Source organism: Photinus pyralis, unplaced genomic scaffold, assembly GCF_008802855.1.
Source record: "Photinus pyralis isolate 1611_PpyrPB1 unplaced genomic scaffold, Ppyr1.3 Ppyr1.4_LG3a, whole genome shotgun sequence".
Taxonomy (NCBI): Eukaryota; Metazoa; Arthropoda; class Insecta; order Coleoptera; family Lampyridae; genus Photinus; species Photinus pyralis.
The window spans coordinates 4785131-4812582 of NW_022170509.1; the positions used below are offsets into that span (position 1 = coordinate 4785131).

Genomic DNA, 27452 nt, shown 5'->3' on the forward strand with positions numbered 1-27452 from the left:
GGTGCTCAGGACGTGTGTCCCCTTCAGCCGTTTTTTTGGTTTTTGTAATTTATAATTAATATACAATACAATACAATAAAATTTATAGGCCTTATGTAGGTATATATGGTAATGTTTAATAATTGTACTTCAGCATCACGGATCATCATCTTGGTGGAGTTCGAGATCAGCTTCCAATTGATGTTGCTGGTGGAAACGTAACAGATGTGGACAGAATGGAAGGTGGAAGGTGCGCTCCTCTTAATAATAGTCCACTAGCAGCTACCCTATATACCTACCTACTGATTTGAGTTATCCAAAACTGACTTCCCAAAGGTGGGTCTAATCGTTCTACGATCCTTCATACAGCACAACTGACCTGACGACACGGAGCTCATATCCAACCACCACGAAAAGATGGCTTGGGATATACCACAATTAACAGTAAAGGCTTAAGTTCGTCAGATTCCTTATCAAAACCCCATCATCAGCATTAGACAGTGTCTCGTATTCTATATTTATTTTGTTTGTATTACGGACATTTTTTCGACTAATTATGCGATGTTTAGTGAAATTGGATTTTATTGTAATGCATAGCAGTCCCTCGGAGCTTACTTTTCTCAACCTTCGAGCAACTTATTTATATTACAGGCGGGTGTCAGAAAGACCCAAACTAAACAGAAGACCTTTTGTGAAGGGATTTTATTTCATAAGTTTTACCACCACTTTACCTTGCCATGAAAAACTAAAACAAATAGTGAACTAGCTACGTGCGCATTTTTAAATAATGGCGGTAGTGCAAATTCAATAGGTCATACTACCTACGATTGCATTGATAGTTTCAATGTTCCCATATTTAAAAACCAAACAAGCATTACCGACGACCTAAAAATAGTACCAGAAATGCAAACACCCTCTTTATCCGGCTATTTTTGGATCATAATGTATAATGGTTTATTTAATGAATGATTGCGGAAACACCTTTAGCTAGTTATTGTATAAGGGTTTTAGGTTTATAGAGGTTCAAAAATGGTAAAGTAGGTCAAATGTAACCGCGCTTAACCTCAAAATTTAATTCTGTCAAAACGCGGAATTTTAGTAATGGCGTAGTGTTCGTTGATCGAGTCTTTAAATGTATTTCGTTAAAAATTGTGTAAATATTGATAATACATTCTATAATCCTAAAAATACTTGATTAAAGGTAATTTTTGAGGTTCATGATTCAGTTTTGTTTTGTCAGTGGGAGGAGTGTATTATAATTAGAAAGTGGTTTTCGATTAATTAGTTCAGTATTACGTCACTTTTTGCGTTAACTTTCAGTTTGTGTTTTTGTTCGACGCTCGAATGATTTTATTTTGGATCAAAATGTTAGAAATGATAACGTAAATTTGTTCTCTAACCGAACTATTTTATATATACGTATATATATACACCTTATAAAACGTTCAATAATTTTGCCATTGTTACCGCAACTCGTCGCGATGACCGGCGCAAAGGTTCGTACAGTTACAATTTCCTTAATTCTCGGAAAAGTCGTTGTTCCTTACAAGTTAGTTCCTTATTGGAACGAATATAATTGAGAGAGTTGTCTGAAAATATGCGCACCAATTTTTAGAATAAACCATGTAATAATCGACTGGTGAATAAATCGCGCGGATGGGACATATTGATTTTAGCGTCTCGGCGACTTAATTTTCGGTGCTGGTTTGTAGTAAGGCCCCAACTTGACTCGCCGTTTGTGTGGTGCATAATCGTGATTGTAAAATGGTCATTTTGTACAACAGGACTGTGGTTACTGATTGTGATAATATATACTTCTGTGCTGGGAATTGAATGTGAAGAAAGTTCTTTCACGCCGTTTCCTGTATATACCTAATCGAGTTAACTACTTCTGAGGCAAGTTACCTAATTTATACTAATTACTACTATCATCGAGTAGCTCATATATGTTCATTTTGCTTGATGACACGAACGAAATGCATCATCAATCTGCCTATCATCCATTAGATGATTCATGTTTTTCTTGTAGAGAATGAGTTCATGTGTTTTTCAGATGCATTTCCATGATTTCTCACACACTATAAAGAATCCATGATGACTAGCTTGGCGTTAACATTGGATAATGTAGACGGAAGCGAAAATACTGAACAAATTAGTAAATTATTTCCAAAGTGTAGACCACGAAGTGATATCAATCTCAATCCAATTATTTCTCTGGGAAGAAACGATGATAACGTCGATAATACCCTCTCAGCTGCAATGAATAACGAAAAAGACAATGAGAGGTACCTATCATTACTATCATAATTTAATCAACTTTTCAAGGCTTGAAACTTATTCAGTCAATTTAAGAACAATTATGTAGACGTCTGTGAGTCATGGCTTGGATCAAATTAAATTCGCCAATCCAATTGCTAACACGCATACCCAACCAAACACGCGTGATTTAACGATTTCCTAGGGCACAAGTTGTACAACTTTCTTTATTATAGGGGGATTAGATAGATGTGCGATTGTATAAATAAACAAATGCGGTGAACGATTCCCTAAATTATTTTTTTTAAGAGAACTATTTTGTGTCTTTCCATTGAGAAATTTTGCGCAGTTTTCGTCTGCGGTAATCTCAATACCAATTCAATTTTACTGTAATATTTAGGCACTATCCAAGATGGGGGAGCGTGCAAGTATATTTGCAATTAATTCATGTCTTGTTAAAATTCCACTTTATGTAAAGAATGTGTATTATTCTGAAAAACCCATTAGATAAACAACTTATATGGAAAGCCCATAGTTCCAAAAGCAGGTCTTCAAACGTGCTTCATTGCAGGGTTAAACTTTTACCAAATCTCAGTCCCCTTTTAGCGCACAACGCAGGGGGTGGATTTACGAATTATCTGATTAGACTAAAGCCTAGAAATTTATCACGACTGAGAAATCTTTTTGCTCTGAAACGAATTTGTTTATTCTCAAATCGCGTTACTTCAAATAGTTATAGGTAATATTTGCACCACGGAAATGTCTATCTAAGTAAAAATGCTATATTGTTTATATTAAAATGTTATACAGAACAAAGAATAAATGAAATCCAGTAAAATTAAACCAAAAAACACGACCATGTGAGGATTATTGTGTTTCATTTTTTATGGAGTGTGAAGGGATTTTATTTGAAAAAATCCGTGATGCGGGAAGTATATACATTTTAAGAAATCAGATTCTGTAAATTATTGCAACCTTGAAATTTTATTGCCATTAATTATGTTTACATCATTGTATAAATGTTGGTAATTTGTCAATTCCGAAATTGTTTCAGCTCAACTGCACCACACGTATTTGCGTTTATGAAAAGCATCTGTTTCGAATAAATATTACCATAAAGGGTGGTGGCATGCGCGAGTTTGATTTTTAATAGAACCAGCTATGTTTAAAATTTAAAAAAAGTAAGACATTTTTTTAATGAAAGGACGGGCGCAATTTTTACAAATTGTTGATATAAATACGTTAAAAATTTCCATGCTGTATGGACATTTTCCCAGTCATAACTTCATCCGAAAGTTTCGCTCGACATTTTGCGTGGAAATATAATTTTTTAGACAACAGAAAATATTTCAAATATGAAAAGTTTTAAATTCAGATTTGTCATGCACGCTCATCCCCTAAGTAAATAAATTATTTGCTTTGCAAACTATTAACTTTATGTGTTTAATGCGAAATACGAACAGGCCTAACATTTTTGGAGAATTTTTTTTTAATTTCCAATTTTTGCGATTTTTAATTTTGTTTAGTTTTTCGATTTCCTCATTTTAATCTTTTTCTTCGCTGCCCATATACGTAGGGAATTGCTACAATCGCAAAAATTGGTGCAATTTTGAATATTCACATCGCGATCGAATCGATTGTCGTTTTTTTGAAGCCACTTTCCTTGTAGTCAGGGAGACATTTCTGAAAAAGGCTCTCTAAATCATGTCTAACGGCGTTTTGTGCTACAAACTGGCAACAGGCGGTTCTAGACTAATTTGACCCCGCTGAAAACGATGCGCCCTGTTGCCAGACCCGATTTTGACATTTAAGCCCTTAAATCCAAGATGGCGGCCAAAATTGCCGTTTTTTCGGTTATTTCGAGCCCACAAGGCAGCCAGAGCCACTGAACGTTTTTGGTAGTTTAAGGGTAGAATAATATCTAGTACACACGACGACACCATTTAGGCACACTTTCGTATTCATATTAAGGGCGTAAATGCCTAAACTCCGCTTTAAAACGTCAAAAATGCAAAAATTCATCATTTTTTTTCTTTCTGACCGGTTGCCGACGTCCAATATGCATTTATATGGTCAAGTTAACATATAAGTACATATGTGGGGACCTCCAGCAGCGTCATATGCCTGGGGCCTAAATGTCAAGATGGCGCCTGGAAAGTCCAAAAACAGTGAAAAAGTCGTTCTTTTTGCCGTAGTTTTACTGCACTGGCCACTCTTTACGTTCGCTGTTCATTTTGGTGTTCTGGAACATTATTATGAGTAATTGCATTCCACCCCCACGAGAGGGGGGTGGAATTAACATCTCCAACCGAACGCAGTCGCGTGTTGTTGTGCATCTTCGTCGGCGCCGCTCCTGAAGTTCGTCTATGTCGCTTCGATTGCGTCTTCCAGCTACGATTTAATATTAAAAGTCAATTAATTTTACATAATGTAACTAAGATTACATTCAATGAAGATATTTTTTAATGTTATTGTATAATTGTCATCGTTTTTTCCCCATGCTGCCTTTCAAATTTTGCATTGTGTACTTCTAAAATATTTTAACAAGTTTTATTCTGTAATTTCCTTAAGCCAGAAGATGACCGTTGGTCGAAACTAGACGCAGCGTTTACAATTTGTCTATTAAAATCGAGATTAAAATAGGTATGGGGAAGGTTTTGTGTCTTTTTGGGATTTAACCTGGGATTTAACGACTCACTCTAACATTTACATTAACATTAAGCTCGTTCATACTCATTTAACATGATATCACATTACATTTTAACGCATGAAGATGCTCTATTCAAACGTTAGGCCACACCTCTACTGATCGTAGAATGGTGCTCATGTCTTCTTTCGCGGTGATGACTTCCATTTGACTGTTTCAGTTTTTCCTAGGCCATTCAGCATGAATCATCCTCTGGTGGTGATTTTAACAGTACCTAGTCCTCGACCTAGTCCATGTGTAATATGCCGAAAACAATCCAGAGAGAAAACGTCAGTGCTTCAAGAGACAACGTTTAACTCTGTAACGTTCTTATTCTTGCATAATACCTTCTTGTTCTTCATAGCTCAATATTCTATACAGTTTCGACTGCCAAGTGTTACGTTTTAATTTAAAAAAATCAAAGAAAATTTGAGAAGCATGTTTTAATATATTTGCCGTCAAATTACGCCGCCAAACCAACTTCTGCCTCTTGGTTCCAGAGTTAAAGTTTATAGGAGACGAGTCCCCACTTCCGCAGTTAAGCCCTTCAGTTGTGTAACATCCAGAATGATATTCGCAATTCTCATATTATGGCTCCAGGCCATCGAAATGGGGAATGTGTGGCCAGTGTAGTAAAAATACGGCTTTTTCACTGTTTTTTGGACTTTCCAGGCGCCATCTTGATATTTAGGCCCCAGGCATATGGCGCTGCTGGAGGTCCCCACATACTTAAATGTTAACTTTACCATATGAATACATATTGGACGCCGACAACCGGCCAAAAAAAAATGACGAATTTTTGACGTTTTTAAACGGAGTTTTGGCATTTAGGCCCCTAATATGAATACGAAAGTGTGCCTAAACGATGTCGACATACGTCGACTAGATGATATTCTACCCTTTAAACTACCCAAAACGTTCAGTAGCGTGCCTTGTGGGCTCGAAATAACCGAAAAACGGTAATTTCACCCGCCATCTTGGATTTAAGGGCTTAAATGCCAAAATCGGGTCTGGCAACAGGGCGCATCGTTTTCAGCGCGGTCCAATTAGTCTAGAACCGCCTGTTGCCAGTTTGTAGCACAAAACGCCGTTAGACATGCTTTTTTCAGAAATGTCTCCCTGACTATTGTGGAAATAAACATTTTGCCGAGCATTTTTCTTTCTTGTGTACTTTACAGTAATGAAAAAATAAAAAAGCCGGTATTTTAGTACTACCTTTTTCTACCTATACGATTATTTGTTTTGATGGTGTTTCGCTAGTCGGCATCAAGATTGGTGAAACGCTCGTTTAAAAGCTAAACAAGCGTAGATTGTTTTATTGCAATGACTAATTAGCGGCAATAGTCCACAAATGTAACCCTCCTTCCTTTTTTGATCTGGTGGTTTTGCCGGTAAATGCGAGCAATTTAGCCCTTCATACTTTTTTGATCATTTTCAAAACAAAATTATTAATTTTATAATTTTTCTCGTTAAGAAGATGAATGTGCAAAACTTGGTTTCCTTAATCTTGCCTAATTATTATTATGTTCTAGGATCAATATTTTGCATTGGAGTTTAATCTCGTGTTGGGACGTCAATCTGCCGAAAGAAAATCGAATAGATTTTGAAATTCTTTTTGAGTGTTCAACTGCCAATAATATTCCATTGTCGGTTTTATCTTACTTTGTTGAGTGGCGAGATAGTGGGAACTGTCTGTGCGTATATGCCAGGTTTATTTGTGAAACGAGTATCTTATCAACTATTATATGTTCAGCTTGTATAGACAACTATAAATTCAGCGCAAGTGTTTGTTTAGTGCGGAAATATGTTTTATGATTATGTAAGTTGCATAAATAAGTTGTGTAATGACGCAATTGTTTTTCAATCAACGTGAACTTTTAAATCTTCAATAAGCCCGTTTTTGTGTTGACAATTTTTTTTTCCATTTATTCGACTCCATCCCCTTCTCATGTCGCGTCTCATTCTATACCCCTGTGGGGTTGTAAGCTTCTTCTAACTCGGTCTTCCATCGGTTTCAGGTATATTTCCTTTCTGCTTTTCTATAGATGATCCTTTGATATTTGCATTAGGTACCTGAGTTCAGCCAATATAATTATTATATGTTTCAAGCCTTGCTCAAATAATTGTGTATTGTACCTCATGCTGAATTTTGTAGATGGGACGGCTCCTGCAGCGATAGTAAAGAAAATGTGAGCCCAATCCATTCCACAGACGACGACGATGATATAATTATCGAAACTGAATATATGGGTGATGCGTACAAATTACGCGATTCCAGGTTTTTGAAATTTTCTCTCGCTGTTTTGTAACGTAATATGTCAAGTTTTATAGGATAATTGAAATAGCCGGAGGACGTGAAATTTATTCTCAAAGCAGGAGTAAAGCAGTGCGAAAATCTCGTAGCATCACTGCCAGTGATGAGAATGACAGAAGGAAAAACAATAAATCTCCAATCAAGCAAGGCGTGTGGGAATTGCGAGGAAAAAGTAATATCCCTGCCCGCCTCCGAGGAAACTTAAATTTTACTTTTTAGAAATTTGTTCCGTTAGACAACCCGATTGTGATCAAAAATCTAATGCTCAAGAAAATGAAAATATGATTAGTCCTAGTGGTAGTATGTCTCATGGGGAAATAGTAATTTTTGATGATATTGGTGATGAATGGCAAGGGGAAGGCAGACTGGAAGAGGAGCATGTCCTACAAAATTCGACAGATCTATTCAGTGCAGATCTCCTTGAATCAGATCGTGTTGCCAAGGTGATTGGCAGTTTACCTATCGCCGTCTACGAAGGGTCACCAAGAAGGTACGGTCCTCGTCCAGTAGAGACCGGTACACATCCACAGCTTCCAAGTGCACAAAGTTTATTAGCCTCCCCCAGTGTGTATCCACCTCGACCCGGTTTTCCACAAAGAATTGTATGTACTCCGAGTGATATTGAGCAAGTTTCCATAACGGATACTACCCACTTTAGTGTAAGTCTGTGCAAGTCATAGCGTGTGATATACCTTCCAATAATTACAGAAATCGAAACCTCTCTCTCCATCTACAGCAACTCCTGCAACAACAGCCGCATTTGATTATTTATACGAATTTTCCGAAACTAGAAAAGTATTAGAAGAGTTTTTCAAATGTCCTCCTCCAGAGGAAGAGAATCCCTTGCAGTCAGAATTTCACGACCTAGACTACGAATTACGACTGCAGAGTACAGATTCTGGAAATTCGTACGTCGGTCAAAGATTAGCAAAGGGTCGTCCTGATCAGTGTGATTTTGCTATTAGGATCGATTCTCCAAAAAAACATTCCAATCACACCCACATTATGACATTACAAGTAAGGCAACCAACTCAAAAATTAGTTCCCTTTCTGACACTCTTTTTAGGATCAAGATATGGAGCATGAAAATAATTTTCTAGATTTATCCATAGGTACCGGATCAAGCGGTGATCTTGGTGAAACAGAGGTAGGCTTACAAGTAGGTCAGAGTCGTAATTTTACTCTCTCCCCAGAAACGACCGATTGCGATTCTAACTGCGGAGATCTGGACAGCGAGGTGTCTCTTATGTTAATGGAAAATGAACTGCCCACCGTAGGAATACTCGGTAATGGTTAAGATATTTTACTTAAGAGGTTAAACATTTTTAGCTCTCAATTAGGAACGGGTGGTGATGTAGGCATTGTTAGTGATTCTTCAAGACTGTGTTCGAGTATGCCAGTGTTAGAGGACGGTCTATCGTCGGGACACGCGAGCGATACCGATAACAATAATCCGACTGTTGTGCTTGTGAAACGGCAAATCACGGATGCTGAGAGAGAACTTAATCAAAGCATCAATAAAAATATGCAAGGACTCTCCAAGCCAATCGAAAATGGTTTATCTCCGTCTCGAACGATTGTCGATGTTGTCAATGTGTGCACTAGTTATGAAGACGTTCTCTCGCAAGTTGATTCGTTAGGTTTGTAACACCTTGCGTAAGCGGTGTTGTAACATTTTTAATTTAGTTGAGAAGACACCACCTCCGCCTGCTCCGGTACCACATCGTTTCGCTGCCGGCGAAAAACCTGATGACGTAGAAGCCGCCATTAAGGATATAAGATTAACGTTGCAGAGAACAAAAACATTACCATTTACGTCTTGTGCAGAGGAAGAACGGGAAATCAATACTGTTAGTCCAATTTGGGTACCCAGGTAAGCTTTTAACGCACCATCTAAGCAGCTTTGCACGACCATTTTAAATTTCGGTTTTAACGAAAGACCACTAGAGAAGGTAATTGCCTGGATAATATTTTTATTAATTTTGATACTACATCAATCAAAACTAGAGTACCTGAAACCGGTCTCTCTGACCACTTAGGACAGACCATTACAATTCCAAAAATTTGTTTGGAGTATATAAATGACAACAAAATTGTAAATACTAGTTTTAGACCAATCACTGCCAAAGGATCATACCTGCTTTATATGTTGCTAACTAGCTGTAATTGGGACTTTCTCGATTCGCATGAATTAAGTTGTGATATACCTAATGTTTGATACATTTTTAAAAAAATTTATAGATGCCTTTGTAGTTGCATTTCCTTTTAAAAAATGTTATGTTCGATCTCGCGATAATAAGGTCGTGTGGTTCAATGAGAAATTAAAACGCATAAGAGATCGAGTGGCTTTCATCAACGATGTTTATTGAGTTGATAAATGCTATTTTGTACAACGTGAAAAAAAGCGACTTCGTATGGAATATAGGTATGCCATCAAAACTGCTAAATGTTTAGCGAATGACAATTTTATTAGTAATTCAAGTAATCCTGGCAAAGCCGCTTGGCAGGTAATCGATTCATTCAGAACAAAGCCTAGGAACAAGACAAACATCAGCATTGATGCAAACACGTTTAATAGTCACTTCGTATATCCCCAGAATGCATTAAATTCTGATTCTCGTACTACACTCAGTCATGTCAATTCATATAAAGCTAATACTTCTTTAAATCCTAAAAATAAATTCAGTTTTCACAAGGTCAGTGAAACCGAGATTCGAGATATAATCAAAACAGTATGAATGTTATTAAAAAGAACATTAGTTTGTTTGTGAGTCCTTTAACGAAACTTGTTAACATGTCTATCTGGACAGGAGTCTTCCCGAATGCGTTGAAATTTGCTTTGGTTACCCCATTGTATAAGAAAGGTGATCATACCAAACCCGAAAACTATCGAGCCATTTCTATTTTACCAATATTCTCAAAAGTCTTCTTTTGTAACAATTTTAGCAAAACATACTCTAGATGCTACTTTCTCACAAAAGAATTTTCTGAATTAATTCATTGATATCTAATTAGCAACGATTGGAGGTGTCATAAGAGTAGACGTCCTAAGAGTTAGTGCCTTAAATCAATTTATTGATCAATAGTTTTAACGCTTACTAAATTTTCAAGTTTCTAATTATTAGGTACTCCATTGATAACTCTACAGTAAAGCTCGCACCTTCAATGATCGCCAATTAATTATCAACTTATTACGCTAATGAACAGAAATTGATTTAGCAATACGCTTTTCTCCACACTAGATTTATGATATAATAATAGCACTCCTATAAATATGGTTTAAAATGGCTCAAAATGACTATCTCAGAATATTTTGAATATTTGACAATACAGTCAATAAGATGAATTTATCTAGGATATATATAACCTCTTCTAAAAGTTTTAGGCTAACTCTAACCACCATTTCGGAAAGACTGCAATATTCTCAGAATCGTTTACTACATTTAATGATACTGCTTTAACATTCGTCCTTCCACGCAACAAATCTCATTATTTACGAACATTTATATTTAACTACAAACATGGTTACACGAGGATTGACTAACTCTTGTTGCATGCATTAATGCATTTGACATTGAACTCAAAAGTTTAATTCTTATTCTAACCCTTAAAACAACAGAATCTGTTTGGAAAAATTACAATTTTAATTAAGGGTAATCATTTTCATCTGCCTTTCAATCTCTTCCACTTCTACTTCAAGTTTTGGTAGTTTTTGCAAAAGTGTACCAAATGGTCTAGGGATCAGTGTTGGGATAAGTATCGGAGCACAAAGCTGAAATGAGGAGTGTTGTATCATAATTGTACAGAAATGTTCGCATATTTACGTAAGAGGTCAATTTTCGATATGCCACAATCTTCTTCAGTTGAGCCCAGTTATTAGATTCGATTACACTATAGACTTTTTGAAGTCCATCTGAAAGCACCAAACATCTTTTGTGCACAAATGTTTTAAAGTACTAAAAAATAAAGAATTATTTTGGGAGTTCCGTTTAATGTTACTCATACCAAAACATCTTCTTTAGGTCGGAAGAGAGGGTTGTCATAATCATCAAGGTATGCGAAAGGATCGCAATCTTGCTTTCGGCATACAAGGCAATTGAACATTTCAGTGTAATCTGTTTGAAGTATTGCTGCTCGTCTTACCAAAGTGCAGCACAATGAGCAAACGAAGAACTTGTAGCTCTTGAACATTACCTAAAAGTACATCGGATAAAATTGTGTTGGTCGCAACTGAAGTATCTACCTTCAAAAGTGCTCTGAAGCTGAAGTTGGGTCTGTACAACAAAGCCATATATCTGACTGGAACAAGTTTTACTGGTCTTTTACAGACACTGCAATGTAAATTATCCAAATCTAAAACATGTTCAAAAACGTCAGTGTTTGGGAAAAATGTTGAGGTTATGTCCATTAGGTACCTCTACTAAATTTGTCTATGCATTTTAATTTGGGCAAGTTTTAGGCGTTCTACTTACGGATGAAGTTTATTGAAGGCATTTTGAGCTCGTTATTATCTTTTCTGGCTAATGGAGAAGTGGAATTTCACAAATAATTAGAGATAAATAGAGAAATTTAATTTCTAGCGACAGACGTATGATGTAAATATTTTTTTGTTTTCGCCTACTAGATTTTAAAATAAATTTGAATTTGAACAAAAGAACGCGCCAACGTTGCCAAATCCACTTTTTATTGTGGTAGGATTACTAGCTCTCCATCATTCACATAGACATTTGCTGTTATGTTGAGTGAACCTTAGTAGTACCTAATGGATGAAGAAAGCGTTGTACACAATTTGGTTGAAGCATCTGTAAGTTGTAAGGACGTGGTATAAGTCGCAATCTAATTTTGACGTTTAGTATTGAAACAGTTACGTTATACCGGTTGCCTAACTTCCTACTTGTATTACGCCCAAACCCGCTACAGTAAGAGATAATTTTATTGTCTACCATGGAGATTTTGGAATGCGGGCGGAGTTTCTGCCCAATACAACCCACTTGTAAAAAACTTTCTTGTAAGGACTGATATTCCAGGTATCCGTTTGGTCATATTCGACATCCAATAACCCCTAAACCAAGTTCACGAGCATTATAAGGTGATCTAACTCATTACTAATTGCGCGTAGCAGCTGGTCATGCTTTCGAGCGCTAATGTAATCTATCCTTCTTTTCAGTTTTGTAAACAAATTGGAAAAATGTCTACCTTAGATTGGTGTCCCCTTAAACGAGGGTTCAAACAAAATTCTGACATTGACGAAAGTTCGTGTCTTGGTAGCGTTGAACAAAGATCCCAAAGAGTATATGTATGCTGTGCGTCGAAATACATAGTTTTACATCTGTGGATATTTACTTTGTTGGTACATTTGATCTTTCAAAACCTAGTTTTGGGTTTGTACTTTATTCATCTTGAAAAATCTCTTTGTACCAAATTTCGCTGAGGTAGACATTTTGGCCCCTACTACCCAATTTTAATTACCTTATTAGTTATCCTTATAACAGTGGTAGTTCTACTCATGTACATCAAAATTTCCCATGTAATCCGCTTTGAAAAATACAATTATTAGAATCCTGACGTTCGACAATGTGTACAACATGGAACGTAAGAATAATGGAATGCATACTTTCACCATGGTAAAATGCCCTTCCACAGAAGAATTGTAGATTAAAGTTATGATCAATTTTGCTTGGGGATTAGTTGTGTAAAGGTTGTACTTTCACACAGGGCCGGACTGGCCCAGCACACTAGGCCGCCCGACCGGCCGGGCCCTTTTTGAGTCAGTCAATTTTTGAAGCATTAATGTTTGTAAATGTTGAGCGTATTGTTAGTTTAAATTTGGAGAAGGATAAATTAATTGATAAATTTGCCAATACATCATTGGAATTACAGCGCCTTCTCCTTTAATTTAATGTTCAATACTGTTCAATAAGTTGTTTGAAATACAATTAAAAAAATCTGCAAATCCCTTGTCTTCTTTTTGAGTTTGGGGGCCTTTTGGTCATGGAGCGCCCGGGGCCCTTATCCACCCCGTCCGGCCCTGCTTTCACACAAAGGAATGTATACAGCGTATCCCACCGAAAATGCAAACTGTCTATATCTCAAAAAGAAACCTTAGAATATTTTGAAAAATTATACTAATGTCGGTAAGAGAAATTAATCTAAAATGTTATCAAGTTTGGGGCACTTCAAGTTACCTATACCAGAATTTCATGCATATTATCATGTACCTAAGGTTAGCCGTTTTTGACATATTTTAAAAAGAATTCGCACTTAAAAAACTTAGTTTTAACGATTTTTTCAATCTTCAATGTTATTTTGGAGTCCCCTGTATTCATTTATAATCAAAATATCTGTACAGTTCATACCGAAGAGGTACCTCTTCTATAGGGAAACCAGCCCTAATTAAATAACAGCTGTCATATAGAACAATTTGAGATTGAAATGTGATTTTTTACAATATTAAAATATGCCAAAAACCCCTAATTTAGGTGAAGGACATTATACGTGGTATATAGCTTTTTAGGTAGAATCTAAAACTGAAATAATATATATGAATGTTCCATTTGAAATATGCAGCTTCCGTTATAACCAGAAGTATTAGTATACTATCAAATTTCCGTTTTGAGATATAGATAGCCAACGTTAATCGTGGGACATCCTGTATAAGTAAAGTGAGAGGAAACTTTGGGCGTTTAGGGCTACGAAAAATGATCGATCTATCGATAATTTTCGATATATACAATATACATTGATAATTTTTGCAACCATATTCGGGATGTACAAAAGGATACTGAAAAAATTAGGAGTTCCTTTTACATGAATTTACTCTTTGCCACAGGTGGTCATTTTCATAATAACAAATTAATCTTCTTTCGAAAAATTCCCCTAAAAAAACAAAGGGATGGTGTTTTAATTTAGCATTTACTTCTGAGAATGATCATGATCGCAAGTGTTAAGGTATCATCCTCCCACAAGTCATGGACTTGTTACAGAATTTCTAATAGTGCTAGAAAAAGTAAAAGTAGTGCTAGCTGTAGAGCTTATAGTTCAATCCGGAAATGAAAAATGGTGGTGTTAACGGTTGTACGATTATGTTTTTTAATTCTTACAGTACTTGTGAATTAATGCTTTGTATATAATTTCAGACAACGTGGACTTTCGGCTACAAGTGGAGATTCAGATCGCAAAGTGCAAAGTGGCGAAGAGGGTGGAGATGAAGGTAAATGCAACATACATAGTATTATGCGTACAATATAATTTTTACTAGATGAAGCGGACACAGATTTGGAGACTGACCGATTGCTTGGCCAACAGCGTACCGACGACCAGGGGTTTTACGACGACAAGGTAATAAACTACTATTAGCGAGTGTTAGGGACTGTTAGTTGCTAATGTTAATAAATGCCAAAAAGGAAGATGAATTGATTAGCTAACTAGCGTATATATGTCGATAGGGTTGGAGAAAACCTAAAAGTCGGACAGTTATGCCTTCACATAGTCTTTCAACTCCTAAGCATATGCTTAACCTTGATGAAGGAACAATTCCCTTAGTCCTCTCTGAACCAACCTCTCGTCCTTCTTCACCCGCCGCAGAATCTGATAAAAGTCAGTCTCCACAAAGCCAGAAAGGATCTACTTCCTCCATTAAACCTAAAAAGGTGTGAACCCAGCATGTTGTGGTATACTGTAGATGCTTAAACCCTGTTATTCAATTAATATAGCGCTGTACAATAAAATATATGCATGTTAGCAGTCTTTTAACTCGAATGGGCAGTTAAAGTTGCATGGATAGCTAGAAATATTAGAACCCAAGTGGTGAAATTTTCGGTAAATTGTAGACTAAAATATGAGAAAATTAATTCACGTTTAAAAACGAAATTGCAAGTTGGGAGCAACAAAATTCTGTGTATTTTTTTTAAATTGCCAATTATTTGTGCTAAGGGTGTACGCAAAATCGGACACTGAAGCCACTCTGTGATCAAAGTAACCATAAGTAAATCTGTCCATGGATTTTAAATCAGCCTTAAAATATCGAAATTAAACTAAACAAATCCATGAACCTAGTACTCCAATCGAACTACTTTTTAATTCCCTTGTTAAATAAAACTAGATTTTAATGTATGGCTTAAAGCATGTTTGTTAAAAATACTTAGTGATTATTAACAACTAGAATAACGGAACTTAGTTAAACAAAGCACCTAATAATGTTCAGTATATTAACGTAATTTAATTTTGTAGGACAAAGAAGCTAAAAAGAAGGGGCGCAACAAGGAAGGTAAGTTTATTTGTTAGTTGTACAGTGATCATGTTTAATAATTGTATTGGATTTGCTAACCTTGCCGGCTTTTAATTTATGGTAAGTGCAAGTCGGTGTAGCTTTATTCTCTGACACTGTCGTGCCAAATTACGATCAGCATGACAGAATTTATAATTGATTGTTGAAAGAAAGTTTGCAAACTAAACGTACTGTGATGAGAATAGTAGATTACGGCTAGGCTGTAGTGTGCTAATGTTATGAACATCGGCTATACACTTGGAGTTTGCATGAGTGGCAAATTGCTGATCATTTTAAAGAGGTTATTTGATAAGCGTGTTCTTAATTTTCTTAATTAAGGTCAACAGCAGTTATAACGGTTTTCTCTCTGGAAAACTGTAAAAGTCCTGTCACACAAAATGGTGACACGATCCTCATGTTTTGCACTTTTCATTGCATGATACAGCTCTGAAATTCTACAAATAGGTCTTTTGCTTGCGCATGACAGATGGCTGCCCTATGCAGTGCATTACCTGAATGTATCACGTACTAACGTCATATAATAATAAGTTTATGTGTACCTTTAATGAAAATAAATTTGCTCTCTTATATAGTACATTTGGGAAATATTGCAACTACAAGAGCAACATTTGATTTATTAGGGTATTTATATGGTGTTCGGTTAGTCACATAGGAACTTACTTAAGGACTAACCTTTACGGTCAATTTTTATTTGCGCTTAATAAAAAACGAACAGAAATGGAATTGCACCTTTATATGAAATATCACAATTTACATTAACACTAACAAACAGGGAAATTTTGTCGAAACACTCAACACTCAACGAATTTGTAACAATTTGCTTTTAACTCATAGTTTAATACTTCTCATAATGTATTCAATCTTCTCGACATTTAAGTCAAATTGAATTGCTTTAAAGAGCGGCAATGGGCTCATGTCAATAGGTCTGGGAATTCTTCGTGGGAACTCTATCGGGATACAAACCTACAAGAATACATTGCATAATAATTGAGGAATGGTTTGGTAACAGTATTACCGCCGAGAAAGCCATTTCGTATTCAATAATGTAGAACTCGTCTATTAGGCCTTCTTCAATAATGTATTCCACTTCATCTACAAAACACCAGTTGTTTAAGTTGATGGCGGAATAGATATCCTGTAATCTTTTACAAGCTTTGATACACCGACCATGTACATGTTGTCGTATTATAATTGGCTCATAACAGTCTGAATATGACCAATCATACATCATGCAGGAGCCATAGGGAAAATAGTAGTCTTCCCTGCATAAGAAGCAATAGCAACGGCGTTCGTGATAACATCTTGTGAAACTCGCTAATACATCCTCATTACACGGTTGACATATCAGAAACTCGTAGTTTTGAAACATAAGCTAAACATGGGCGTAATTAGTGTAAGACTGGAATTAACAGAAAAAATTACCTGCAGAAGGTTGTTTAGGCTGAAATCTGGGTCATACAAGTATCTTCTAAATCGAATGGGTACCAAGTCAACTTGCTGGTTGCATATTACACAAAATGCTAAAAAACAAATCAAAACAAAGTTGAATATTCTTATGACAAAGATTTAGTAATTAAAAAGTCCAATCCGCCAAAAAAATGCAGTAACATTGGTTATGTCTTTAAAATTGGATAGGTGTTCTTATATTACGCACATAAACGATGAAAATTGTACTTACCAGCAAGATCTCTGTTATTCATTTTATGAGAAGTATAAAATTGAAATTATTGTGAATTATTACAAAGGTGCCTCTTAACTTGCTTTTAAAGAGAGGTTAAGATTATATTATATAGGGTAGATACCTACTTTTTTTCAAGGCTTTTATGATTAGTGGCGCCAATAGCGTAATTTGACATTTGACAGTATTATGCTTATTTTCCGGGTACTAATTGGTTCAAGCAAACAAGGCCAACTGTGGTCTGTGGGGTTTATCTACAAAGGCCGTTCTGAGACCGTGGTAATTAGTGCCGTAATTATCGAGCACTTGTCTGTTAGACCAGAACTAGTCTCCACATCCTGTAGAGTGCATTACATGAACAGGGTGCTATACGAACCACCTCCATAGACTCTCTTGGGTGTGTCTCCATTGCATCTTCATGTGCAGGATCAGGTCCCGAGGGTAACCCTTTCACTGAAAATTTTTTGAATGAAACACCCTGTATGTGGGTCCAAATTCTAATTTACAGAAAGATCCTTTAACTATACTATTGTCCTTTAACTTTCATTAATAATGTCATACCTATACAGGGTGTCTTAAATTGAATAGGATAGCATCGCTATCTATTGATATTATACTTACAGATTCGGTTAAATTGGCAAAGTTGTGTGCAGTTTTTGGTGCTGATAGATATTCCGATGCGATATTTTGAAAAAATAATTCGTTTCGTAGATAATTGGAAAAAAGAAAATCACCATTTTTAAAAAGTTCAAATATTTTAGTAACAAAGAGAGCTATTGAAAAAATTTCAAATAAAAATTGCAAGATTGGATGGGATTCAATGGTTGTCATTTTCTATATTTGTTCCAAGTTTATTGATTTTGTTAAAGCATGACACAAAAATATATAAGGTGTTCCATTTAAACAAACAGAGATACACAAGTCTGACATGTTGTAATTGCAGATCTATATAGAAAATACCTTAATTCTAAATAACCTTTTAAATATTGAATAAAAACATTTTCATCTGACTAAATTTGAAATACAATAGGCAAAGGCTTATTGCAAATGTGATTTTTTTTAATTACTCGAAATCTTTTTCGTTGGTTTTACATGCATTAAAAAAGACGTAGAATTTCATCTAGAATTAGAATTTGGAACCAGATATAGGGTGTCCCATTTAAAAAATGTAACTTTTGATCCCCTACTTTGTCATTGCACCCTGTATAATTCAGAATATTTTTAAAATATGCAGAATACTCTACCATATTAACATACAATTGTTCAATCTCGATACATCTTTCCATAATAGCACTTGTTGGCTTACCCTGTACATTATTCACACTATACGCTAAACATATTACCATTGACGTTAAATCATTCTCAATATGTGTCAATTCTAAAGCGTAACAGCACTGTCGATATATTATTGATTGTTTTGAATTGCTGACATAGTAAAGATATGAGCTTGAAGACAGAGATAACTTAGTAAATGGTTGGAAAGTATGGAAATATTTCTTGTAGACTTTACAGTTCTAGAACCCTATATTGTTAATTTAGTTAGAGGGCATAAATGAAATATACTTGCTAATAAAGTACCTACACCATTTTCCTAATAATTAAATTTCAGAAAAAATTCTACTGTCACAATTGCTGTCGCTCTTGTTAACACTTCCACCATAATCTGTGTCTTCTTGTTCTTGCTTTTCAGTTGGTTGAATAACACTTAGTGGGAGGTTTCGTTGTACCACTCGCCTGTTATCAACATCAACATTGTATTACGCGAAGTGTTCTATGAAAACATTTCTGTAATTTTGCTGGTGGTGGCACCCTTTGTCCTATGTGGATAATTTGTTTAAGGGAATTATTTTAAAAACCAGTAATAAAAATCACATTTTCATATTGCACCTTTATTACGAAACATCACAATTTATAGCAAGATCATCGGAAAATGTTATATAATGCACAACTAATTTCAAAAAATTTACTACTATTTTATAGTTTGATATTCCTCATGATGTGTTCGATCTTCTTTACATTTATGTCACATTTAATTGCTTTTATTGGGGGATTGATCTTGTCGATAGGTCTAGGAATTGTTCGTGGGAAACTTATCGGGACGGTAACCTAGAAGGATATATTGTTTAATGTTGGAGTGTCTTGGGAACACATTACCGCGGAGAATGCTGCTTCGTATTTGTCAAGGTAGTAGTCATCCAATAGGTGTTCCTCAATTCTGTATTCCAGTTTATCTATGTAGGTCCAATCTTTTGAGTTTATTGCGGTATAAATATCTTTTAAAATGATGCAAATATCAAAAAATCTATAGTTGATGTATTCTCGCACATTGGAATCACTGTTTCTAAGTATGAAGTTACCATATTCGAGGAAGGAGACGAAGGGAAAATGCCCCGCATCCTTGCGGTCTAAACAGTAGCTACAGTGGTCGTTATAACAAGATCTGGCAATCGCTAATAATTCCTCGCAACACCTCTCGCATACCAGAAACTCATACTTTTGAAATATTCGCTAAACAGCCGTGTAATTAGTATAAAACTGGAAATAACAGAAACCAAATTACCTACAGAAGCTTATCTAGGCTAAACTTTCGATCATATAGGTAGCTCTAAATCGAATGGGGGCCAGTTTAACATACTGCTCGCATACCAAACAAACTACGCAGTCACGAGAATCTAAAAAACAGTTAAAAAATGCTTAACATGATTTACGATTAATAGTAAGTGTCCACTAGCCCTAAAATCGCAAGTTTTGTGGTTATGTCTAAATTGTGTTGGGACCAAATCGATATACTGCTCACAATCCAATTGAATAGTCACTAAGAGCTAAAAAACATTTCAAAAGACACTTAATATTATTGATTAAGAATTTTCAATCTATAATTAAATAATAGCGGGAAAAGAGTAACTTTTTTGGTTGTCATGCCTTGCCCAAGTTAAATTCTTCAAGTACATTTTGACTGAATTAAAGATGTAAAACGTGTACCTACCAATAAGACCATTCTCCATTTTTTGCAAGTAAACAGATTGTAAAATATTAATATATTGTGATATTTTGCACAATTTCGGGTGCCTCTTGTCTTTAAAAAAAAAAGATGAATATGCATACTACCAACATCAATTTTTTTGTAGAACAATAATTTTTAGGGAATTTTTTTTCTAACGTTTTTGATATGTGGTATACCAATACCATAGTTGAGGATATCAATGCTAGCTGAACTTATTATGGGTGCAGTATATGCATCTCCACTTAGCTTTGAGGAGGATTTATCTCCCACTCGTCCCATGTTGGTACAACAAGGTGTGGAAGGGTTTCTAGGGGCAGCGTTGGCGCTGTAGCCATGGTCCCTGTTATGCCTAAACAGGTCAAGCATGATACCGTTTAGTTTAGTTCGACACACTAATGCCTCAATGGGTAATTTTTGGTGTTAGATCCAATTTCTTTCCAAACATTTATTTACAGTACCCGTGAATATTCCTGTTACCCCTGTTTTGTACACTTCTTGTATGATTGGCTCCCCAATATCTGAGAAGGCACCCAATGCGACTAAGTCATTGCTTCACGATGCTTATTGCTCTGTGAAGAGCGTGTTCATAAGACTTCCTGTTTGATATTATTATTGATTAAGAGTTTCCAATTTATAATTAAACAATAGCGGGAAAACGGTAACTTTTTTGGTTATGTCATGCCTTATTCACGTTAAATTCTTCCACGTAGGTACATATTAACTAAATGAAAGGTGTAAAACGTTTACCTACCAATAAGACCATTCTCCATTTTTTGCAAGTAAATAGAACGTAAAGTATTAATATATTGTGATATTTTGCACGATTTCGGGTGCCTCGTCTTTAAAAAAAAGTTTAATATGCATACTACCAACATCAATTTTTTTTGTAGAACAACAATTTTTAGGGAATTTTTGTCTAACGTTTTTTGATATTTGGTGTACTTTTGGTTTATGCTTAGAAGTTTCCAGGCCTAATATAATGCCTTTCGACCATCTCTCTTTTCCATTCAAAAGGGGACCACTTCTTAGGTACAGCAAAAGTCCCCTTTCCTTCACAACTAGGTTCATCAGAGCCCATTCTTCTAAATAAAGGATAGGACGCTGTTTAGCCTAAGTTGCTTCACTCTCCCCTGTGTCAATGTCTGTCTCTGATGAAACGGTTACGGCGACAGATCAAATGGTTGGTAGTTTCCTTCCCACAGAACCTACACATGGTCATCCAGTGCTCCGTTAGGGCACGGATGATCTGCCTTATTTGGCCTCTATTCAGTTTTAGAAGTTTACAAGACCCAGATTTGTTGGAAGGTCTCGTTAAGAAGGTCTTGGACAGTCTGAGTCCAATTGCTTGTTGCCACTGAGCCTGACGTTTATGCTATTTATAATGGCATACAGCCCGGGCTGATTTCGTCAACAACATCATATTATTATTTTTAAAAACTTCAACGAATAAAAACTATATGGGGAAGGTTTAGAGAGTTTTGATCACACAATATCATATTTCGGTGCTGTTTTAGTAGTCCGAGCACCTTTCTTCTGATGTTAGATATTATGATCATCTGGGTAGACCATTCCCCACTCGCCGGTCCATGCTGCTTATTTACTGCTTCCGTTATTTAATGTTGTTTGGTATCTTGTGCTATCATTTGCCAGGTGATCCCTCGCTTCTGTTTCCTGGATATGTGACTGGTAGAGTGAGTTCACCCTTCAGGTAATATGTTCATACTTTTGTTTATATTTTTGCATTAGGGGCTTGTTAGTAAGAAAAATGTTTTACATAAATGGTTATGGTGAAGAACATTTTTGACAAAGAAGCCTATATTTCTTTATATGTAAATTAAACTCTAACTCAGTGTTACTCAAAGTGTGCTCCGTGGAGCCCAGGTGCTTCGTAAAGCCTCAGGTAGGGCTCCGCCGGCAGCCAAAATAAATAGGTACATGTATTAAAGTGGAGCCTATAAGAATAAAGTTACTCAAGATAAAAATAAACAATTTAATGCCTCCCATTAAATGACTTGGTTTTATCATTTGCTTAGTAACTCACTACTTACTCAACTTTTTTTGTATAATTATTAATCAACAAGACACGTATAACTGGTTTTTTTTTAATTTTAAAGCCTATTTGGGGGTATCTTATTGAGTTTCATTCGGATTTGCAACTTATCGTGTCTGACTACACCAAATATTCTGTTGTTCCTGGGGCTGGAATTAATCCTCACTTCTAAATCTAAAATAGTGGTCATGTCTAGCATTATTCTAAAGTACAGTGGTATCTTATTTGGGTTTTGTATGTGTATAAGTCCCAGCCAGGTCTTATTAGACATCACTTCTCAGCTTTTAGACACAAATTATTGAATTATCATTTATTAACCATCATTACAATTTTGTATTGCTGTCTGTCTGTCCGTATGCACGATAACTTTGTGTAGAAACGTCCGATCGCTTTGAAAATTGATACACATGTTCTTAAGGATATAAGAAAGGTCGCTATTATTTTTTGGCTACATAAATTGACGGGCCAAAAACTGCCCAAACCAACAAAGGATTTCTTTTATAATCTTGTTACAAAGAACATATGAATGTCCGGTTTTCTGTGTTAATAAATATTCCTTAAACCTCACGTAACTATGCAGATGAATAAAATAAGATTGCGCATGCGCAATCCAACTGTTGTATTTGCGCAACCCCACTTTTTTTATCTGTTAACATATTTACCTCCAATAAAAGTAAAACTAACGCCGAATCAAAAAAAGCTTGTTTTGCGCATGCGCAATTTCAAATCGAATCGGATCTCGAGGATCGTTCGGTATTCAGTTGTATCTGATTTTTAAATTGCACCTTTATTTATAAATAATATCACAGTGCCGAATGATTAAATTTGAATAATTTATGTAACGAAACAGTGTACATTTAACATTGTTAATCTATGAAAATTTTGAGATTTGCTAAACAACTTTCAATTTTCTTCAAGTCTATCTAGATCTTTATTGGCTTGTTTTCTGGAAGTATATGATAATGGGTCTCGGAATTGATAATGGAAGAATCATTGGAGCGCAAACCTAAAGGATTTAACTGCACAATATTGTTAGGAATGTAGGAAAAGGTTACCGAGGATGTTATCGATTTATATCCTTTAATTTTTTCGATCTTGGACCATTTGTTGGATTTCAAGAAGTTATACATAACTCTCACCTTTTGGGCAACCTGGAGACAGTGTTTATGAATATATTTCCGGTAGTACTGTAATGTGAATATCAGCAATGCTTAGTGGTTGTTATTTATACTTACAATGAGGTGTGGATTTTGATCCTTAAACAGGGGGTTGTTATATCTTTTGAGATAGGCAAAAGGTCTGCGATCCCTTTGTTTACATGTGAAACAAATAAATTTGCCTCTGAAATCATTGCAAACTATCGCAGAGAACGATATTATTGTAGCACACATCGAACACACGAATATCTCATTGTCTGATAATATCTTCTAAAAGCATACATAAGTAATATACAAAAATATCCAATACATATGCGTCTTATTCACCGTGACAAGGTCACTTAGCCTAAAATTTGGTTCGTATAACGTATTCATGAACCGAATCGGTACTAAGCGGACGATCTTCCTGCATACATCACAGTACAAGTCGTTTAGATCTAAAAGAGAGGGACATTGCAACACACATTAATTACTTTTCAAATTATTTGGAAAATTATACTTTTATGGTTATGTCTCATACATTTCACAAGTTAGGTATGCACATGAAAGCAAAGGCAATAACTTATTTTTTACCATAAATGACGATGTCTTCAGTATCCATTAGGTTTTTATGAAAAATTCAGGTTTATTGTAATACTTATTTATTTGAGGTGCCTCTTGACTTTAATAGCAGCAGTGTCCTGTCATTTTGATTTTAAATTTTCGCCTTCATATAATGGCGGTGGCGCTACCGGAAATTAAGAAATTTGTGGGAAATTTGAATATTTCAGTATGAAGTACCTATATCTGGCCACCTGATTTATGTAATTGATTAACTTAAATTTTCACGCTTGGCGAACTGCTTGGGAAATTTGTATTACCACTAAACTGAGATGTAGGGCTGACCGGCCGAGTTTGGTGGAAAGTTCAATTACATAATGTACAGGGTGTCCCAATTTCCACATCTCAATATATATACCGTGTACATAAACCCCGGGAACACTTTAACTTATTTATTGCACAAGAACTAACAATTGTACAGATGTCATATATATCTGAAAGTATGTTTTTAAATTTATAAACATTCAATATGCGAACTATAAGTGATCCAAGAGTTTTCTAAGAGTGGAGGGGGAACCTCTGATTAAAATAGTAAAATAGCATAATATCTGGATTGGAAAAATCAATATGTATTTGTTTAATATTTGTTTCATTTTATTATTTTTTGATTGTTGGTGATCGTGATTTACTTCAGAGGCCACAAAGGTTTCAGCAATTCCAGTTACTGACCATTGGTTAATTGGTGGTAACATATTATAATAGCAATATTACCCACTCCATTACACTGCCACCCTTTGTATTGTATTTAGTCAATTTGTGTTGAAGTACTTTCCTAAGAACCATTAATAAAAATCACGGTTTGGTATTGCACCCTAAGGTTTGGTGCACATGAGCTGCAAAGTAATCCGGACGCCGTTTTCTATTAAGATAGACAGAAAGACGCTGGAAGTAATGGGGCAAGGTATCCGATAGGTACCGACGTCCCTTGTACATTTCCTCGTTACTCCCAACATATTTCTGACTATCTTTGTTAGGAAACAATCTGGGCGTCTCGATTACTTTGCAGCTCATGTACACCAGGCCTTATTATGACACATCACAACATTACAATTTGCCATTTTTTCATATCCTGACAATTCGTGAAATGTGCTATGTCTACATTAATACCAAATTTAATGCCCTTGCTACTCTATCAATATTTGTATTATGTAAACATCTCTGCAACTTTTGGAGCAGGTGGCACCTGGTGTGTGTGGCCAATTTTTTCCAAGTAGGTACATACTCTTTTTAGAACCAGTAATAAATCTCTTTTTCATATTGCACCTTTATTACGAAACATCACAATTTATATTAATATCATCGGAAAATATTGTGTAATGCACAACTAATTTCAAACAATGTACTACTATTTCATAGTTTAACATTTTTCATGAAGTGTTCGATCTCCTTTAAATTAATGCCAAATTTAATTGCTTTTATTAGCAGTAGTATGACCTTGTCGATAGGCCTGGGAATGGTTCGTGGGAAAGTTACCTGAACAGAAACCTGGAAGGGTATATTGTTTAATTATTAAGGAATAGTTTAGGAACGGATTACCGCAGAAAATGCCGTTTCGTATTTGTCAAGATAGTAATCATCCATTAAATGCTGTTCAATCTCGTATTCCAATTTGTCTATAAAGGACCAACCTTTCGAATTTATTGCAGTATAAATATCTTTTAAAACGGTACAAATGTCGAAACATCGATAGTTTATATATTCTCCAGTTTCATATTCAAGGAATCTAATGAGGGGAGAATATTCTTTATTCTTGCGTAGAAAACAAAACCTAGAGTCATCGTTATAACAACGTATGGCAGCAGATAATTTTTTGCAACATTTTTCACATATCAGAAACTCATAGGCTTGAAATATGCGCTAAAAATTTGTGTAATTAGTATAGGACTCGAAATAACAGTATCGAAATTACCTCCAGAAGGTTATCTAGGCTAAATTTTCGGTCATATAGGAAGCGTCTAAATCGAACTGGAACCAAATTAACGTACTTCTCGCATATGACACAAGTTGAATAGTCGTTAAGATCTAAAAAACGATTCAAAAATGTTACATGTTATTTATGAGTATAAAATTTACAACTGAACATTAGCGGGAAAGGGTGACTTTTTGGTTATGTGATGACACTTTCTTCGTACATACAAATAGAATTATAGATGCAAAAGAATACCTACCAATAAGTTCATACTCCATTTCTACCAATTATATAAAATATAATGTATTTTGTGATATTTTGCACATGTAGGTGCCTCTTGACGTTTTCTTTCAAACCGATTAATATGCGTATTACCAACATTTTTTGACATCACATTTTCAGTGATTTTTAAAAATTTTGTGATAGTTGGCACCAATGTAAATAACGTTATAGTGATCATATTTGATGTAACCTAAAACCTCGTACATTGCGGTTCTTAAAGATTTCGGACGCGTTAACACTAAGCAGTTGGGCTGATCATTTTCGAGAATCATTAAGCACCCTCCCAACTTACAGGACTTTTTTTCCCATATTCAGACCCTATAACATTATAATTTTCTTCATGTCCTACAGTTATTCTGATTTTCCTCACTACTAGGTAACTAAAGTTAGTGATCATAACGTCATTATCGTTATGCTGAATGTGTGTTAATAGTTACAGTAGTAGGTATCTTATTTGGACTTTGCACAGCAAATTTTCTAATAAGAAGTTATCTACCGCTTAGCTTTTGGATACGCACGATTCTTGGTTACTTTATCAAAAACATCAAAACGTTTGAACTCCCACATGATATGATAACTGAAAAGTCTTTAACATACAACTTTGATGGGTATACAGATAGGCCATGACTTAGGGATGCAGTGATTAGGTTTTGGGCTTCCTTAAAGCTTTGATGCCTGGATTTATTGAAATAAACATTTACTTAATTGCACCTTTATTTATAAATAATATCACAATTTATCACGAATGATTAAATTTTGAACAATTCATGTATAAAACAGTACACATTTAGCAACTGTAATCAATATGAATGTTGAGATTTGCAAACAAATTTTCTATTTTCTCTATGTCTATGTAGATCTTTATTGGCTTGTCTTCCGGAGGTATATGATCAATGGGCCTTGGAACTGATAATGGAAACATCATTGGAGCACAAACCTAAGATTTCACTGTATAATATTATTGTAAGGGATGTAGGAAAAGATTACCGAAGATGTTATCATTTCATATCCTTCAATGGTTTGGATCTGGGACCATTTGTTTGATTCCAACAAGTTATATATAACTGTCACATTTTCGACCATCCAGAGACATCGCCTATGAAGATATTTTTTGTAATACTGTAATGTGAATGCTAGTAATAGTTATTGATTTTTATTTATACTTACTAGTAAGTGGGAAGTTTGCTTCAATAGGGGGTTCTCATAATTTTGGAGGTAGGCAAAACATCCGAGATCCCTACTGTGGCATA

The 27452-nt window shown here is 35.4% G+C and overlaps 3 protein-coding genes and 1 long non-coding RNA gene across 9 annotated transcripts in view; 1 reads left to right on the forward strand and 3 right to left on the reverse strand.

Moving 5' to 3' along the window:
• The first annotated feature begins 1050 nt into the window (after window positions 1-1050).
• LOC116166167 (amyloid-beta A4 precursor protein-binding family A member 1-like) overlaps window positions 1051-27452 on the forward strand; it is a 40115-nt gene continuing 13713 nt past the window's right edge. The window contains exons 1-14 of one of the 5 annotated variants that reach the window (XM_031481026.1): window positions 1187-1875; window positions 2033-2264; window positions 7077-7199; window positions 7253-7407; window positions 7455-7894; window positions 7944-8252; window positions 8302-8371; window positions 8429-8521; window positions 8576-8875; window positions 8922-9108; window positions 14372-14445; window positions 14494-14573; window positions 14681-14884; window positions 15465-15501. In XM_031481026.1, coding sequence (XP_031336886.1) covers window positions 2071-2264; window positions 7077-7199; window positions 7253-7407; window positions 7455-7894; window positions 7944-8252; window positions 8302-8371; window positions 8429-8521; window positions 8576-8875; window positions 8922-9108; window positions 14372-14445; window positions 14494-14573; window positions 14681-14884; window positions 15465-15501 — 2266 coding nt within the window. In that variant the 5' untranslated portion in view covers window positions 1187-1875; window positions 2033-2070. The other 4 variants (XM_031481025.1, XM_031481028.1, XM_031481027.1 and 1 more) reach the window with 4 other exon arrangements.
• On the reverse strand, window positions 16300-17289 carry LOC116166169. The gene is made up of 4 exons (XM_031481032.1): window positions 17201-17289; window positions 16945-17042; window positions 16538-16894; window positions 16300-16485 (listed from the first exon to the last, which is right to left on the reverse strand). Exons 1-4 carry the CDS (start codon window positions 17220-17222, stop codon window positions 16351-16353), a joined length of 612 nt encoding a protein of 203 aa, XP_031336892.1. The 5' UTR covers window positions 17223-17289; the 3' UTR covers window positions 16300-16350.
• LOC116166173 lies at window positions 19074-20274 on the reverse strand. Of its 2 annotated transcripts, none has more exons than XR_004144278.1 (3): window positions 19765-20274; window positions 19355-19708; window positions 19074-19306 (listed from the first exon to the last, which is right to left on the reverse strand). It is a non-coding gene; the product is annotated as an uncharacterized LOC116166173 (long non-coding RNA). The 2 variants fall into 2 exon arrangements; XR_004144279.1 differs by having other exon boundaries at window positions 19761-20274.
• LOC116166172 lies at window positions 25279-26388 on the reverse strand. Its single transcript, XM_031481034.1, has 4 exons — window positions 26180-26388; window positions 25921-26033; window positions 25548-25868; window positions 25279-25496 (listed from the first exon to the last, which is right to left on the reverse strand). The coding sequence occupies exons 1-4, from the start codon at window positions 26196-26198 to the stop codon at window positions 25362-25364; spliced, it is 588 nt and encodes a 195-aa protein (XP_031336894.1). The 5' UTR covers window positions 26199-26388; the 3' UTR covers window positions 25279-25361.

Bases quoted from the DNA above. Each gene is read 5' to 3' on its own strand.
- LOC116166172 (XM_031481034.1), bottom strand. The intron at 25,869-25,920 runs GTAATTTCGATA...ACAAATTTTTAG, and splicing joins GCCTAGATAACCTTCTGGAG to CGCATATTTCAAGCCTATGA. The intron at 25,497-25,547 runs GTAATCCGTTCC...ATACCCTTCCAG, and splicing joins ACGAAACGGCATTTTCTGCG to GTTTCTGTTCAGGTAACTTT.
- LOC116166169 (XM_031481032.1), bottom strand. From the start codon at position 17,222: ATGAATAACAGAGATCTTGCTG. The intron at 16,895-16,944 runs GTAATTTTTTCT...GCCCATGTTTAG, and splicing joins GCCTAAACAACCTTCTGCAG to CTTATGTTTCAAAACTACGA. The intron at 16,486-16,537 runs GTAATACTGTTA...GTATTCTTGTAG, and splicing joins ACGAAATGGCTTTCTCGGCG to GTTTGTATCCCGATAGAGTT.